Genomic DNA, 15,993 nt, shown 5'->3' with positions numbered 1-15,993 from the left:
CCTGTCCGGGTACCAGGAGGCCGCAGGCCCACATCGGGTGCTGCTCTCCCGCGGGGCTCCGGCCACCAGGCAGGGACGGGGCAGGGAGAGCACGTGCTCTGCTTTCCAGCAGCAACGCCTCCTCCCTGCAAAACCAGAACACACGTGGTGGGCAGTCCAAAGACTAAAGTGCAGAGACTCCACAGAGTGGGCGGCCCAGCGCGGGGCACTCAGAAACGGGGCGGGGCTGGGGCTCAGCCCAGAGCTACAGCGGTGGAATGAACGCTGACAGGTAGGGAGAGAGCCTGCAGGGCCTGGTCCCCTCTCTCGGGGACCCTGTGGACACTGCTTCTATCGGGGACTGTCCACTGTCAACAGCTCCCCAAGGGAAAAATCCCAGTCCCAGAGATAGGGCCCACGAAGGAAGAACACATGTATGACCGCCCCTGGTTGGTGATGACTGGGGATGGGAGAGGAAGGTGGCAGGAGGGGAAACGGTGCATTATATAAAATCAGTGAACCCCCGGTTTCAAGAGCAGGGATCCAGGAACAACCCTACAGGCAGAGTCTCTCCCGAGGAAGGTTTGTGAAGATGGTCAGGATCCTACCAGAATGGAGCGCCTCTGGGTGTGAGAGGCGCGGCAGAGTGGGGAGGGCTGCTGAGGAGGGAGCCCACGGCGGGCATTAGGGTGTGTAGGCCGGGGGCGGCTGGAACTGGTTGATGACCTCATACTCCGCTGGGTAGGGCTCATTCTCCTCCATCTCCGAGAGCAGCTCCAGCGCCTGCTCCTCTTCCTCCGTGGGGTAGTGGCGCAGGAGGTTGGCCGCTGTGGCCAGGATTGAGGCCCCACCAGCGCCTGCCACCAGGTAGAAGCTAACAGCAAAGGTGACATAAACCTGGGAACCGTGGTACTTCTTATGTTGCTGCTGCTGGGCCAGGATGAGTTCAGAAGCCCAGTAGGAAAAGCCGATGACGGTGGCGCACTGCAGGACTGGGGGACAGAGGGACAGCAGATAAAGGCGGTTAGTAGGCACCCCACAGCCAGGATCCTGGAAGAACCAACTGCAGCCTCTCTATCCAAACCCCATCCTCAGAGAACATGCCAGGGCCCAGACCCTGCAAGGGGGAGCTCTCTTGGCCGGGGCTTGGGACAGAGGCCTGACCCCACCTGGGCCAGTCAGATTCTCCCTATCTTAAGAATTTGGAATTGGGATATTAGGGCTGCTAAGAGTGTTTGGGTGCCTGAAAGAAATAGACAAGGACATGTAGTTTGGAGCTGGCGTCACTACCACCACGAGTCAAATCAACACACCAGCCCCATCACAAGGGAGGAGAGAAGCCCGGTCTGCAGGGAAGCAGGAAGTGGGAGGAGAGTCAGAAAGACACAGCGAGACACGCTGGTTCCTCCTTTGGGCCTTCCAGCCCCAGGAGCCCGGCTGAGCTTTGAATCCCATTCTTAGAGAGCTATGAGAGTTCTTGTAGAAGCTAATAATCCCTGCCTACAGCTGGGCCGAGGGGGTTAGTGGTCCTGGCAGCAGGGATTATTATACATGCAAATGACAGAAACAAGCTGTCACACCCCAGTGCTCTGTGGAAGACTAGAGCTGAAATGAGCAATGAGAATGGTGTCTGCCCATACACAATCCAGACAGGACGCCCCTACCCCGTGGCAGTTCCTTCCCCATTGTGAATAGGCCCCGGCTTACCTGTGAGGATGTGGGCGAAGGCATAGCGACGGGTGATCTTCAGGGCTGGATGCTTGGGCCCAAAGACATCCAGAAGGAATGCAGAGAGGCTACACAGGATGCCCAAGAAGCAGAAGGCGGCAATGACCCGCAGGAGCAGGACTGTCTGAGGATTCATGCAGAAATCTGTAGGGGGGAGAACCAAATTCTCAGGGCCCAAGGCAACACCCTGGTGCAGGAAGTACCCCCTGGGAGGAGTCTGTCTCCCTCTGCCACAGCCCTGGAGAACTGGGGAGGACAGGATGGAGGCATGATCTCAGCTCCTGCTCCCAGCTGGCCTGCGGAGGAAGTGGAAAAGCCTCCTTATTAGCAGACGGGAACTCGGGGTCACTGCTCCCATGCACCTCAAGCCCTTCCTCCCTTTCCAACAAATCAAGTCTTAGTGCAAGACTCCACTTCATTGTACAGTTGACTCTTGAACAGCATGAGTTTGAACTGCAAGGGTCCACTTATATGTGGATTTTTTTCAATAGTAAATACTACAGTGCTACACGATCGGGGTTGGTTAAATCCACGATGTGGACCCACAGATACAGAGGACTGATTATAAATTATACAAATTATATGTGGATTTTCAACTGCTGAGAGGGTCAGGGTCCCTTATGTTGTTCAAGGGTTAACTGTACTTGCCCCCTCTCCTACCCATTTTTAAAGACCCTGACAATTAATCAGCATGTTAACCCATTCTGCTATAGCATGCTTCGGGCTGGCAGGAAAGGCCCACTGACTTCTGACCTGAGACAGCCAAAGAGGCTAAGGCCAGAGGCCCATTCGGGTCTATCCTCTATCCAGTCACTCATCCATTCCCTTTTGTTTCAAAAAGAAGTTGAAGCAGCTTAGAGAAACGTGTAACTACAGGAGAGTACTAAATAAACCAGGAAAGGTGGCAGCCTGGACCTTCACGTTTATTTTCTCCCTCCCTCCACCCTACTAAAACAAAAGAAAAAGAATTTTTAAGACATAAACCCACACAGAGGGGAAGGGCAAAACAAATTCTGGAAACTGGGAGGTAAAGGGACTGAGAACTACTTAGGACTGACCTGACATACTAGACAAGCTGAAGTGTAAGCTGTAAGTGGGAAAAGCTAAGAAGTAACTAGACTTACACCACAAAAGCCTGAAAGGTTCAGACCCTGACAGCACCCAATACCTCCAAAAATGAGGGCAAAGCCACTGGGGGATGCTCGCTCTACTGGAAAAAAAAAAAAAAAAGGAAATTAACCAAGAAAAAGGAAGATGCTGAAACGGGAGACCCGACATTCAAAGAGTAAAGAGTCCCCAAGGTCATGGTGAAGGGAGATTCCAGGATGATGACTGCACACCAGACACTAAGAGCAACCTATATTTCCTTCCAGGACTTTAACATCCTCTGGTTTTTTTTTTCCCCCTTAATTCTATCTAGACCACATTGTCTGTTCCCTTTGATATCCATGCAAACTGCCACAGCTCCCAGAAACACACTGACAGAATAAAAGGCTGATCCAAAAAGAAACCATTTTAAGCTTTGATAAAAAGTAGGAAAAGGGCCTTAACTTCCTCTATTCAGCCACTGGCAAGCTCTTCTTTTATTTAGGCCAGAGGTCACTAAGTGATTTGGGAAAATTTGAAAAGGCCTGGCAAGACTCACACTGTAAGCTCTTCTCCTGAGTTTTGATCTCAGGCTGAGAGGCTGTAGGATGGTATCATCACTCTCTCCTGCACAGGAGAATCCCCGGGGTGCTGGTTGAAAGCATGTTCCCCAGCCCCAGAGAGTCTGAGCTCTTGGTCTGGAGCAGGGCCTGGGATTTTAATAGCAGCACAGGTAATTCCCACGCGGGTGGCCTTACACTCCAAGAAACACTGATCCTGGATGTAGAGGAAGGTGGACTAATGAAGAAAAGTCCAAAAACCTGGGGAGGGGCTCTGAACTCAACAAAGCAGACTCCAACCCACAGACATCAGCACCCTGGGGTCTTGGACAGAGAGCCCGGCCTCCCACACCAAAACACCAGACCAGATACCCAGAGGCCCTCGGCCTTTATGACAGCATGCATTCCCCACCTCAGGCTCTGAAGTCGCCAGGCAGACGTTGGCTTAGCCCACACATGATTCATACTCTTCGATCTGGCTTCAGGTCATCCGCCAAGCTGCCCTCAGAGCTATCTGTCACTCTCTTGTCAGCTGACCATCTGTTTTGGGCCCAGTCATCCAGCCTGGGTGATGGCTGCTGCCAGGAGGCTTGCCTGTGCGTTAGCTCTGCCAGCAACCAGGTCCAGCCTTCATTTAATTCTGCCCTGCAGGCCTGAAGAAGTCTAGAAACCCACATGGCCCTGGAGATGGCTGTTTCCTGGCTGCATTTTAAATACTGCTAAAAACTCTCTGAGATAGTTCTTCTGGGGGTCCACATGGCACGTGGATGGGTTGGGGCAGGATGAAAGAGCTCTTCTAGTATCTCCAAGAATAACCTGCAAGCGGCAGGGTGTAAGGGCTTACATCACACTCTGCTCCGCAGCGGCCTGTGTTCACATGCCACCAGCATTACTCAGTGTGGCCAGGCCCTGAGTGATGCTTTAATTGTGGTACTTAAAAATCAACTAAGTTTTAATTTAACAGCCAGTTTTAACTGAAAAATGTAATACACGAGGCTTCAAAGATACTTTCTTTGGCTGCACAGTGAGTACAGGATGCTCATTTTATCATCATCCTTTAAAATGTACGTCTAAGGGGAGGGTATAGCTCAGAGGTAGAGCGCATGCCTAGCAAGCATGAGATCCTGGGTTCAATCCCCAGTATCTCCATCAAAAAAAAAAAAAAAGTAAATAAATAAAAACCCAATTACCTCCCCCCAAAATTTAAATAAATTAATTAACTAAATGTACATCTATTAAATACACTCCTATGTGTCTTATGTTTCATAATACACTTATCTTAGTAATAAGGAAGACTTGCACAGATATCCAATTGCCCCCCCTCAAGAGACACACACTGTTGGCTGTTTTTTATGCACCCCTCTAGGAATAGGCTATGCACATAGATGGGTCAAACGTTATCTTGGTTAAGCCTCATTCCACTCTGGGGTATTCAGCACACGGTTCAGATGAGGAATTAGAGGCTCCAGGAAGTTAAGTGACTTCCTCCAGGTCTCACAGCACAGAGCTCAACTTCAAATCTGGGTCAGGCTCTCTTGCATCGTGATGTTCAGAACCACCAAGCACCAGAGTTAGCCGTCTTATTTTTCCCAGATGGAGCTAATCAATCAAATCCTAAAGAGCTGTATTTGAATGAAATGTCAACAGTTACTAGGAATGGTGTCGGAGCCATCCTCAGGGCCAGCAGCTGCTGAGCGCACTAAGGGAACAGCTGGAAGGCTGAAATCTTTTCAAGGCAAAAAGGTTTGGGTCATTAAGCAATGAAAAGAGCTCATACTGGGAATTATTGGGCAAAACTTTCTGGGTGTGGTCTAAGCTTCTGCAGCCATCAGAGCCTCGCTCTTAAAAGCAGAAGGCACTGGATTCAGCACCAAATGGACCTACCACAGACCATGCATCACCTTGAACAAGTCACTGAACTGCCCTTGGCCTCTGAGCTCTCACCTGTCAAATGGAAGCAATTAACGCCTGCCCCACCTGCACAGGCACGGGGGTGGGGGGCTGGGGGGGAAGAGTCAACTCACAAAGTGCTGTGGGTGAGCAGCCTCACTCCCTCCATGCTGGGTGGTTTAAACGGGGCCACAGCGGTGTCTTCCCTGGCGTGCTTTACTCCTTAAACTGAGACTTCCTCGTCCACACTGTCAGCCAGCGTGGGCTAGAGGAGGAGCCCACCAATGCCAGACCCAGGATCTGCGTCACCAGGGTGATGATGTGGTACAGACAAGGGCCTTTGGACCCAAAATTCAAACAGGTGTTCTTTCAACGTGACCACCTTCTGCTTTTCTCTATCCCAAAGCTCTAAGCAAACCTTCAAATGGAACCTTCCCTTGGAGTGATGCTAATAGATACCCAGGAGCCTGCCCCACGTCCCCGGAAGTCTTTCACCAGGGGGGTCTCAGAGCACACAGGGGAGGCAGGCAGCATTATGCCAGACACGCTTAGAACCCAGCTCCGACTCTCCTGGGGTCAAGGTCTCAACATCTTTTCTAACTGCCAGACACTGGTCTGGAAGGGAGGACAAGTACTATCTGCTCCAGGGGGAGGACTGCCAAAGAGAAATAAAATCGTCAAATGTTACACGTGTGCTATTTTGTGGAAGAAAATAGCACGTGGGGCAGGGTCCTAATTTTAAATTCAAACCAGTGGTGCAGTCCACTACACTATGGGGAGACAGAACATATCCTATCCTCCAGTTGTGCTGTGGCCTGTTTATTTTGGTAACTATTGCTTTACTGTCCCCTCCAGTCACCAGGAAAGAAGGCAGCTGCTGTGTAATAGGATCCCAAGGAACTGACTTTGCCCAAGGTCACTGGTGAGTCACTGGGCTGGATTTGTTTTGAAGGCCCTGGCTCTTCCTGTCTACCTGCCCATTTCTCTCACCCTCTCCTGACCCAAACAGGCTGCAGACAGGAAGATTAAAGCGGCTTCTGGCCAGTTCCCTTCTTCTGTCCTATCTCCTATTTCCCTCCTCACTGGAGTCCCTGAGTCAGAAGCACTTCCCCCGGGCCCCAGCCCTCCTCAGCACTCACCCGCCCACCTGCACAGCCTCTCCCCACTGTGACTGTTGAGCTTCCCGACAGGCTCCCGACACAAGATTCCAAGAGCGCCCTCCAGTGCCTGGCTAGGTCATCACCACAGGTACCAATGGTTCTGACAGGACCTAAGAGGCCAGTGAGTCGGTCACCACCCCTTAAGCACTCCAGCCCTCCCGGGAAGGCCCTTGATCTTCCCATGGCTTGCTGTCAACCAAGATTCACCTGACTTCAAATCCCAAACTTCCTCATTCTCCAAAGATGCTGCTCAAAGCTGTTGTCCCTGCTGCCCTTTGCTGGTCGCCCGTGACAGGCAGAGAGGGACTGGGGCTCAGAAGGAATGATCATCTGGGCTCCCCTGCTGGGGTCCACTAGAGGTCTGGGCACATATCTGAACCCATGTGCAGGCTGAAGAGCTGTGTGAGAAGCAGGCACCCCTGGGGAGGGGAAGAATTCAGGACGGGATCTTCTGAGCCGCCTGCATTTGTTAAAGCTGACAGGGCTCTGCGGGTGACAGTGGAAGGATGCATGGCTTTGCCTCAGGATCACCAGCTTGGGGTGGTGAGGAATAAAAAGCACAGCTTTGGCTGAACTTGTGATAAGAATTCAACTAGAAGGGGGAAGTAAGACGCCTTGGACCACTCTGGCAGAAGGAAAAAGAAACCCGGAGAGCACTAAGGGACAGCGGTGAGAGTGGAGTCCATGCCATGCACATCAGCTGTGTGCCCCTGAGCAAGTGACCTCACCTCCCTGAGCCTGAGAGGCGGGGGCGGGGGGAGATATGACAGTATCTACCAAATAAAGATGCTGTTGAGGAGAAACTACAGCCAGCCGTGAAGCGTGCTTAGCACAGTGCCTGGCAGTCAGGCAGGGGGCTGAGAAGCGGGAAGGAACCATCTCAAAGCCTGCTGGCCCTGCCCACTCCCCGTCACCTGCAGACACCTGGCATGGTCTGTTCTCCCTCTGGAAGCATCTACAGGCATCAGAGCTGTGCCCCACAGCTCTGCTCCCTCCTGAGATGGGGAAAATCCCAAGCTTCCATGCTAGGATATCTGTTAGGCCCTGAGGATAAGTGTAATCACATAGAATAGCATATGTCTGAAGGCCCACGGGGCACCAAAAAACCTCCACAGAAGAAGAGAACCAATCAGGGACCTTCTGATTCCTTGCCTTCGCCTATGATAGATCATGAGGTACCACTGTCAACTCCCTTATTAATGGACACCAAGTGTTCCCAGCTTACAACGACCAAGGAGGTGGCCACAGGAAAGCAGGCTGAAACTATTCGTGGGTTAAGATCCCTAAACACATGAGCAGGTATAGTGTAAACATGCTTTATTAAAGACAAAATCTGGCTTGAATAATTCCTCAGAAAAGGTAAATATATATGTGAACCAAGGAGAAATACACCAAGAATTTGTTTTAATTTTTTACATGCCTTTGACAAGGATGCATACCAAAGCGGGATGAATAATTGTGAGAGCATTCCTTATGATGGCTGAAGTAAAACAAGGGTTAAGAAACATAAACAAGACAGCATCACTTTATACTGGAGTCAACAGTGAAGTACACTCAGCTTTGCCACTCCCAGCTGTGGGGCCCTGGAGAGATCACTTCCCTTCTCTGAGACAGGTTCCTGGACTTTTGTAATAAGGACATGGGATCACATTGCCCCTCCCTCCATAGCATGAATTTTCTGAGCATCCCCAGGAATGATCTGAAAGGGAGAAGCATTGTGAACTCTCTCTCAGTTTGTAAATGACACCAAGCTCTTGAAACACTGACCACCAGGGGATCAATGGCCAAGGTCTGGATGAAGAAGTGGAAAGGTGGCAGCTGTGCTTCAAAGAAGGCAAATGCAGGGGAACGCGCAAAAAGAGAAAACCATCCAGACTCAAGTCAAGCTTGATGGGCTTTCTGCCATCAGCTACACGCCACAAGGAAAGCTGTGTATCACAAGGCCTCCATCCTGTGTAAACTTCAGTCTTACTGAGCCAACGCAGCAAAAGCTGTCATCACAGTGAAATCTGGAAACAAACCAGAAGTCCCCATCCCGTTCTCTACAAATTCATCCTAAAGCCTCAAAAACACAAGAGAAATGTGAGACAGTAAGAGAACTCTAAGAGAATGGCAACAACATTAGGCCACAAGGATAGGGCTTTCTGGCCGCAACCTGCAGAAGTGGTATACGATCCAAGGCACAAAGGAGAACTTGATCTTTCACCAAGTCCCAGTGCCTGTACCCTTTAAACGTCTGGAATGAATTATAGTCAGGGAGTGGCACAGGGAGAAAATGTTAAGACCTTCAAGAATGGTTCAAAGGCCTTGGGGGTGATGAACTCTGCTGTTACTAAGGGCTGTTTGGAATCCACTGACCAAATTTCCCTGCAAAAGCCAGGCAGTGCAATCCTGACCCCACATCACAAAGCCTATACCTTCATTACTGGAAATAGGGCTGGGCAGTGAGCTACCGGCCTCCCTGTGTCCAGCAAAGACAACGCTCCTGTTCCCCTTTCCTCTGCCTACCTGGCTAGGAAGCTCGATAATGAACACAGCAACCTTACCTCGTTCGGGCACAATTATAATGGTTCCAAGAGCAAAATTCCAATTTTTCTACCGAGGATGGCAATGGAACCGACTTCTGATTACTGGAAACACCAGACTCCCTTTTTATCTAACAACAATCCAATTAGTGAAGAACTCAAAAGTATCTTTCAAAATGTAGTCATATTAAAAGCCCCTTTTTCTCTATCAATCAGGCTGCCCCAAAGAAAACTTCCTCTATCCCACAGGCTCCTTAGAAGGAGACAGCTCATTGCGGTGCCCAGCACCCTTATCTTCTCTCCGATATTAAAGCGCCCTTCCTCCAGCGGAATCCTAAAATAGTCCAGATTAGTATGGCATGAGGAGTGGGTGCTTGGCTGAATAACATCAGAATTTATGAGGGGCCGGACCCCAAACTGAGCCACCTGGTGGGCATGAATAGCATGCAGGAATGGGGCTGTTTCCTTCAACCAAGTGCCTGCCCCAGGCTATCTCAGCTCCAGCCCGCACCACATTCTGCTCCCTGCAGAGAAGGCCCTGTCGCCCAGAAAGAAAAGGGCCGGCGCGTAGCGCCCTCACCTTTCAGCAGGTCCGGGTGCACGTAGCCCAGCACGTCGGAGACCCCCAGCTCCTGGCGGGAACAGGTGCCACCGTGGATGTGCAGCCAGGCAGGCTCGGCGAGGGCAGTGCACAGCGCGGTGATGGACAGGGCACCTGGCAGGGCCGAGGCCAGGCTACGCTCCGGCTGCTTGGGCAGAGCGCTGCCTCCCGGGCTCCTCCGCCGGCGCCCTCCCGGCAGCCCTGCGCCTCCGGGGGCGTACATGCCCGGGGCCGCCCGCCGTCGCTCCGCGGTCGCTGCTGGTCGCCGCCGACCTCCGCGGGGCGCACAGAGGCTGCCTGTCCCGGGGAGGAGAGCAGCGCATTGGGTTCGCGGCAGGTGAGGCTGGTGCGGGGCTGTCAGGGTCGACACCGGAGGATGGGGTGGGACTGAGGGCAGAGTGGAGACAGTAGGGCTGCAGGGGTTCGGGGGGCGGGGACGGGGTCCCCGGAGTGGGGCTGCGGAGGTGCGGGATAAGGACTTGGAGAGGGCTGGAGGTCCACTGGATCTTGGCAGAGCGGAGTGGGAAGGGAGGCTGGGGCCGAGGTATTCGTTACTGGTGGAAGAGAGACCCGGTCTCGGGGTCTTGGCCAGAAGGTGCCGAGGGGCGGAGGACCAGGCTGGGCCGCAGGGATCGGGGACCAAGGATCTGGGAACCGCGCTCTGGGGTGTGATCTGTGCCCAGAAAGGACCCACCCCTCACCGACTCCTGATCCTCACCAGTCAGCAGGCCTCAGTGCCGGGATGGCGTCGCTCCGTCCCGTCACGGTCTCCTCAACTGCCCGAGGACGAGCTATCCCAGGCCCCAAACCCGCAACGCCCGGACCGACCCGGGCCCGATCCACTTCCGGCTTCCTCCACCTCTGCCCCCGCCTCCTCCGGCTCCCCACCCCGTCCCCGCGCGCGACACAGCCCGGGCGCGCCGCCGGCGCCCTGCGCAGGGCTTCATGGGATTCGTAGTTCGAGGCTGTTCCGCGATGCTTTCCCCTGGAAGGGGAAGGAAGCTGACTACAACTCCCAGAAGGTAGCGCGGCCTCAGCAGCGGGCGCTTTAGTTCCAAGGAGGACCACGGCCCCTTGGGCAGAAAGGGTTTTGTCGGGTGAGAGCTGCAGTTGGTGGTGCTGGCGCTGCTCGCCTCCTCCTGTGTCTGGCCGCCATGAAGGACTCGCTGGTCCTGCTTGACCGTATCCTGGCGCACCCGGACTCCCGCTGCTGGTTCCTGGCCTGGAACCCCTCCGGAACCCTGCTGGCCTCGTGCGGTGGCGACCGTAGCGTCCGCATCTGGGGCACTGAGGGTAAGGCCCCGCCTGGCCCAGCTGCGCGGCCCCTGCCCTCGAGGGGTCTGTGTGCTTTAGCCGCTGAGAACGCTTTTCGGGCAAAGGAGTTGGCAAATCCTAGAAGCAAAAATGTCAGTAGATAGACTGAACTGTTGAGGGAACTGTGATAGTAGCTGAGGCAGGAAAATGAGAAGAGAAGGTGGTAGGAAAGTGGCCTGCAGACTAATTTGCAACAGATGATGAAGTTTAAATTTTATCCCAAGGGCATTTGGGAGCCATTGACAAGTTTTAAATGGGGAGAGTGACTCAGATTTGTTTAGAAGTGGGGTCAGTTACAGCTTTCTGAAAGCATGTTGTTAAGTGCACCCAGTGAGCTTTGCCCCCAGCTGGGCTCTGATATTCCACTTCCGTTACCCAGTGGCATTGATGGCGCTTCAGCACCTTCTTGTGCACCCAGCTCCAGAGCCTGGCCTGTCCTCTGCTTTTAGGTGACAGCTGGATCTGCAAATCTGTCCTTTGTGAAGGCCACCAACGCACTGTGCGGAAGGTGGCCTGGTCTCCCTGCGGGAATTACCTGGCCTCTGCCAGCTTTGATGCTACCACGTGCATTTGGAAGAAGAAGGAGGATGACTTTGAGGTAACCGGGCTGGATAGGATCAGGATTGCTGCCTGTTTGCTCGCTGGGGCTGGTTTAGGAACCTGAGCCAACCTGAGCCAGTTGGGCTGTACCTATCTATGAGAAGGACCACAGGGGTCTTAGCTGCTGTTGATTCCTTTCGCTCGTCCCTTTTCACAGTGTGTGACCACTCTGGAGGGCCATGAAAATGAGGTGAAGTCAGTGGCTTGGGCCCCATCTGGCAACCTCCTTGCCACCTGCAGCCGAGATAAGAGTGTGTGGGTCTGGGAAGGTGAGTCCAGGTCCCTTTGGGTGCAGTTGGGAACATGCCACCAGATCTCCCCCTGTGTGCCTGACAGGGTCGGCTCATGGGCTCCCTTCTTTTCTCATCCACAGTTGATGAAGAAGATGAGTATGAATGTGTCAGTGTCCTCAACTCCCACACGCAGGATGTCAAGCATGTGGTTTGGCACCCAAGCCAGGAGGTAAGAGTCAGGAATCTTGGTGGGAAGGACTTCTGATGTGGAAGGTTGTGCCCAGCCTTTTTCTGCTCTTCAGCCTCAATCCGGCTTTTCCAAGAATCTCTATCTGTGACCCAAAAACATCAATCCTTTTATAAAAGCAGATCCCCAGGACTGCCTGTCCTGGGAGGAAGTATTGGAGCCACAGGTACTTCCTGGGCTGAGCAGACAAGTGCTGTGTTTTCCCTGGCCTTCCCCACAGCTGTTAGCCTCCGCCAGCTATGATGATACAGTGAAGCTCTACCGAGAGGAAGAGGATGACTGGGTATGCTGTGCCACCCTTGAAGGCCACGAATCCACCGTGTGGAGCTTGGCCTTTGACCCCAGTGGCCAACGCCTGGCGTCTTGCAGTGATGACCGTACCGTACGCATCTGGCACCAGTATCTGCCAGGCAATGAGCAAGGTGAGGGGCCAGGCCTGGAGCTAAAGAAGACTCGTCTGTCACAAGGTTTACAGTCTGCTAAGGGGCTGAGACACACAGACAAGTCACAGTAAACGGGGGTAGAATGGGAGATTGCCACAGTAGGGCTCCAGGTAGAGTGGGGGAGAGTCAGGGGAAGCTCTGTGGAAGAGGGGCCGTTTCATCCAGACTTGAAGGAGTGTGTAGGATTTTCACACAGGAAGAGAATTCTGGTCATGAACAGAGCAGCATGAGCAAAGGCATTGAAGGTGAAAACCTAGACTAACCCAGGAACACACGGATTGGTATAGGTCGAGAATAGGGTTCGAAGGGCTTGGAGAGAAATAAGGTGAGTTGGCCTGGCTGGTGGGTGGCCTTAAAAGGGAGGCTAACTAGTTGGACATAGTCTGCAGCAAAAGGTTTTTTAAGGAACAGGATGTTTCCTTCTCAGAATCCTGCTGTAAAAGCACCAGTTTGGCTGCAGTGTGTAAGGCAGATCAGTGAGGATGGGGACAGAGGAATGAAGATGAGGCCTCCTGACTGAAGGTGGGGGTAGGGGAGGGCGAATTAGGATCTCCTCTGCAGTAGGGCAGTCACTCACTCCCCTGGGGTGGCCAGGACACAGACATGCCTTAGGCTCAAGACAAGTCTGTCACGCAGGGGTGGCGTGCAGCGGCTCTGACCCCAGCTGGAAATGTGTCTGCACTTTGTCAGGCTTCCACTCCAGGACCATTTACGACATCGCTTGGTAAGACCTCCCCCCCTCCCTGCCCCCTCACTGTCCCACCCATTCCCCCAACCATTGGAGAGATTTTAGAGAAGTCAAGACCCTGTGGGGATAGAGAGCAGCCACCCTCATATCTTCAGATCAGGCCAGACTGTCTCCATGCTGCCTTAGGGCTGGCAGGCCCTGTGTTCACAGGAGCAGGGATCAGACTTAGACCCAGGCCTGTCCCTGCATTAAGATTCCAAGCTGTGAGGGCAGCTCCTGCCTTTGAGGGTAACACAGCATTATACTATCCTGAAATATTTATTGTTGAAACTGTGGATTCACGGCTGGGGTTTATATGGTTTGGTAACACTGCTTCTACTCTTACAGGGTCTAGAAGAGGCACACCATTCACATAGGAGAGTCAGTCAGAGGGCAGTTCTGATCCTGAAAATCTATCCCTGGGAAATAATTTTAAATAGTGAAAAAAAAGTTAATATGCATCTAAGTTTTATTTATATTAGCAAACATCTGGGAATAACAGAAATGGACTAAAGTAAAGAATGGTAAAATTCAGTGGCCTGTTACATTACTTACAAAAAACGATCAAGAATACTTAATGACAGAGAAACTGCTTCTGCCAAGTGCGAAAAGTGTAATTCAGAATCGTACAGTATTTTAGGTTAATTATATTGGAGGAAAACATACGTGGCAGCCCTGGAAGCTTGGGAGTGATCTTTGTGGCTGTATATTAGTTAGGGAGGCTCTTCAGTAAGAGGTTTGGGAAGGCTGTAGACTCAGGCTCTTCTACCTAATTTGCCAGGTTGGGGAGGGAGGAGCCACCTGCCTAGGCGCTGATGCACATGTTCCTCCCAGGTGTCAGCTGACAGGGGCCCTGGCTACTGCTTGTGGGGACGATGCCATCCGAGTGTTTGAGGAGGACCCCGGCTCAGATCCGCAGCAGCCCACCTTCTCCCTGATGGCCCACTTGCCTCAGGCCCATTCTCAGGATGTCAACTGTGTGGCCTGGAACCCTAAGGAGCGGGGGCTCCTGGCCTCCTGCAGTGATGATGGAGAGTTGGCCTTCTGGAAGTATCAGCGGCCTGAAGGCCTCTGAGCCACCTTGACTTTGGACAGAATCATGGTTCCCTGGAAAATGTCGTAAGACTTTCCCAGCCCCTGAGAGGACCTGGAGAAGCATCCTTGACCTTCTTTTGACTTGGCCCTCCTCCATTCGGACTTGGGTAGAAGTGCAGAGCCACAGAACCATTCACGCTTTCCCCTCCTTTGACACGCGGTCCTTGGAAAGGGCTAGAGTACTTATGCCGGATTTTGCTTGCTTTAGGGCACAGTGTTAAATTTGGGGGGAGTGAATATCCTACTTTATAATCACCATATCTATATGTAGGAGAGATGTATTTCAGCTCTTTCTAAGACTGTAAGCCTTATAGAAATAATCTGAGTCCCAAGTCCTATTTTATATTATAAGGACATTCACCGTCTAAAAGAATTCCATGGTGAGTCCTTTTCTGAAATAGGTCCTGCCTTCCCAATTTCTGGGTAAATCCTTGCATTTAAGACATTCAGTCAATATTGAAAGAAACTTTTTAATGTAGGTTAATTTAGAGTAAGAGACACCTCTGCCTTCCCTTAGAAACCGTCATGTACTTTCTATGTATGCTGTGTGTTGTGATGACAGCCGGGAACTACTGAGAAATGAACAGGGAGGATGTGAACCCTAAAAGGGAGAGTCGTTGGCCACAGGTCATACGTTCTCAGTGGAGATGAGAACTGGTTCTTGGGTGGTGGGCAAAAAAACCTTAGAGACAATAATTTATGGCCTCCAAAGAACCACAGTACATAAGTACACAGTCTGTCTGTTGTATTAGATTTTCATGGTGGGGGTGAGCAGGAGAGAGATGCCAAATAAGGTCCCTTAGAGGAATGATGATGAAAAAAAGTAGCGAAACACTGGCACAGGCAGACAGTGCTTCGGTCCTACTCAGGTTGTCTTTTGACAGGCACTTCCACATGGGTTTTGACTCAAGGACTGTCCTCAAGGCCACAGCCTTCACGTACATTTTTTACACCACAGAAATCATGACCTTAGATTTTGAAAAGACAGCTGGGGCAGTACCTGGAGCAGTGGTTCTCAAAATGTGGTCTTCCGGTCCCTGGAAATCCCTAGAGCTTTCCAGGAGAGCTCAAGAGGTCAGCTGTTGGTGCCTTGGCAGGAATCAAGGCAATGGAGCCAAATTCTGTAGTTGTGTCTCCATGACTTGCTCTCAGTAAAAATATTGCCAACTTCATTTAGAAATGTCCTCGATAGAACCAATAAAAATGACTTGTATGAAACCTTGACCCTGGAGAATACGGCCAGTGTTCTGTGACGAGGAGGAACGTGCATACAGCGCTGCAGTCTGGCTGCCGTGAGGGAAGGCAGTGGTGCGGCTGCCGTCTCAGTCGGCTGTGGTCTTTGGGGCACAGCTGGTTTTACTTGCAAGAACTAGCACGTTACTGTATTTAGACTTGGCTGTTGGGGAGAGATTTTGTGGAACAAAATGAGCCTTTCACCTCGAGGGAAATGGATAGTGTTGCCAATGATAAAATGAAAGCTTTCGAGCAAAAATTAGTTTTGAAAACTTGTATTGCCACCGTGAGCTTGCGATCTTCCCAACGCTTAGACCTTCCTGAGGGGATTGGTGGTGATATGAACAAATGCAATTTGTATGATGAAATGTATTGACATTTGGAAGATTTGCCTCATTCAGTGAACCACCGTTTTCCAAATGACTAGTACATAATGTTACAACATCATTCATGGGTAAAAGACTCCTTAAAAGTGTAAGACAGACCAGTGGGTTTTAATGTAAGAGTATAGGAATCCCATTGATAAGGTTTCAGATTCGACATTACCTGTAAGAGACTACCGTGGTGGCGTC

At 51.8% G+C, this 15,993-nt stretch overlaps 2 protein-coding genes across 3 annotated transcripts; one reads left to right on the top strand and one right to left on the bottom strand.

Annotated features, from left to right (window-relative positions):
• Positions 1–21: 21 nt before the first annotated feature.
• TMEM127 (transmembrane protein 127) lies at positions 22–10,409 on the bottom strand. Of its 2 annotated transcripts, none has more exons than XM_031441199.2 (4): positions 10,248–10,409; positions 9,509–9,883; positions 1,687–1,851; positions 22–971 (listed from the first exon to the last, which is right to left on the bottom strand). In XM_031441199.2, the coding sequence occupies exons 2-4, from the start codon at positions 9,750–9,752 to the stop codon at positions 664–666; spliced, it is 717 nt and encodes a 238-aa protein (XP_031297059.1). In that variant the 5' UTR covers positions 9,753–9,883; positions 10,248–10,409; the 3' UTR covers positions 22–663. The 2 variants fall into 2 exon arrangements, with proteins under 2 accessions (XP_031297059.1, XP_031297058.1); XM_031441198.2 differs by having other exon boundaries at positions 9,509–9,826.
• Positions 10,410–10,536: 127 nt separating this feature from the next.
• Positions 10,537–15,412, top strand: CIAO1 (cytosolic iron-sulfur assembly component 1). Its single transcript, XM_010984571.3, has 7 exons — positions 10,537–10,822; positions 11,293–11,441; positions 11,601–11,712; positions 11,817–11,905; positions 12,144–12,345; positions 13,003–13,090; positions 13,928–15,412. The coding sequence occupies exons 1-7, from the start codon at positions 10,684–10,686 to the stop codon at positions 14,166–14,168; spliced, it is 1,020 nt and encodes a 339-aa protein (XP_010982873.1). The 5' UTR covers positions 10,537–10,683; the 3' UTR covers positions 14,169–15,412.
• Positions 15,413–15,993: the final 581 nt, after the last annotated feature.

This window comes from Camelus dromedarius, chromosome 33 (genome assembly GCF_036321535.1).
Source record: "Camelus dromedarius isolate mCamDro1 chromosome 33, mCamDro1.pat, whole genome shotgun sequence".
In the NCBI taxonomy this organism is placed as follows: domain Eukaryota; kingdom Metazoa; phylum Chordata; class Mammalia; order Artiodactyla; family Camelidae; genus Camelus; species Camelus dromedarius.
The sequence above is the reverse complement of the archived record's forward strand: the minus strand, read 5'-3'. Positions and strand labels throughout refer to the sequence as shown.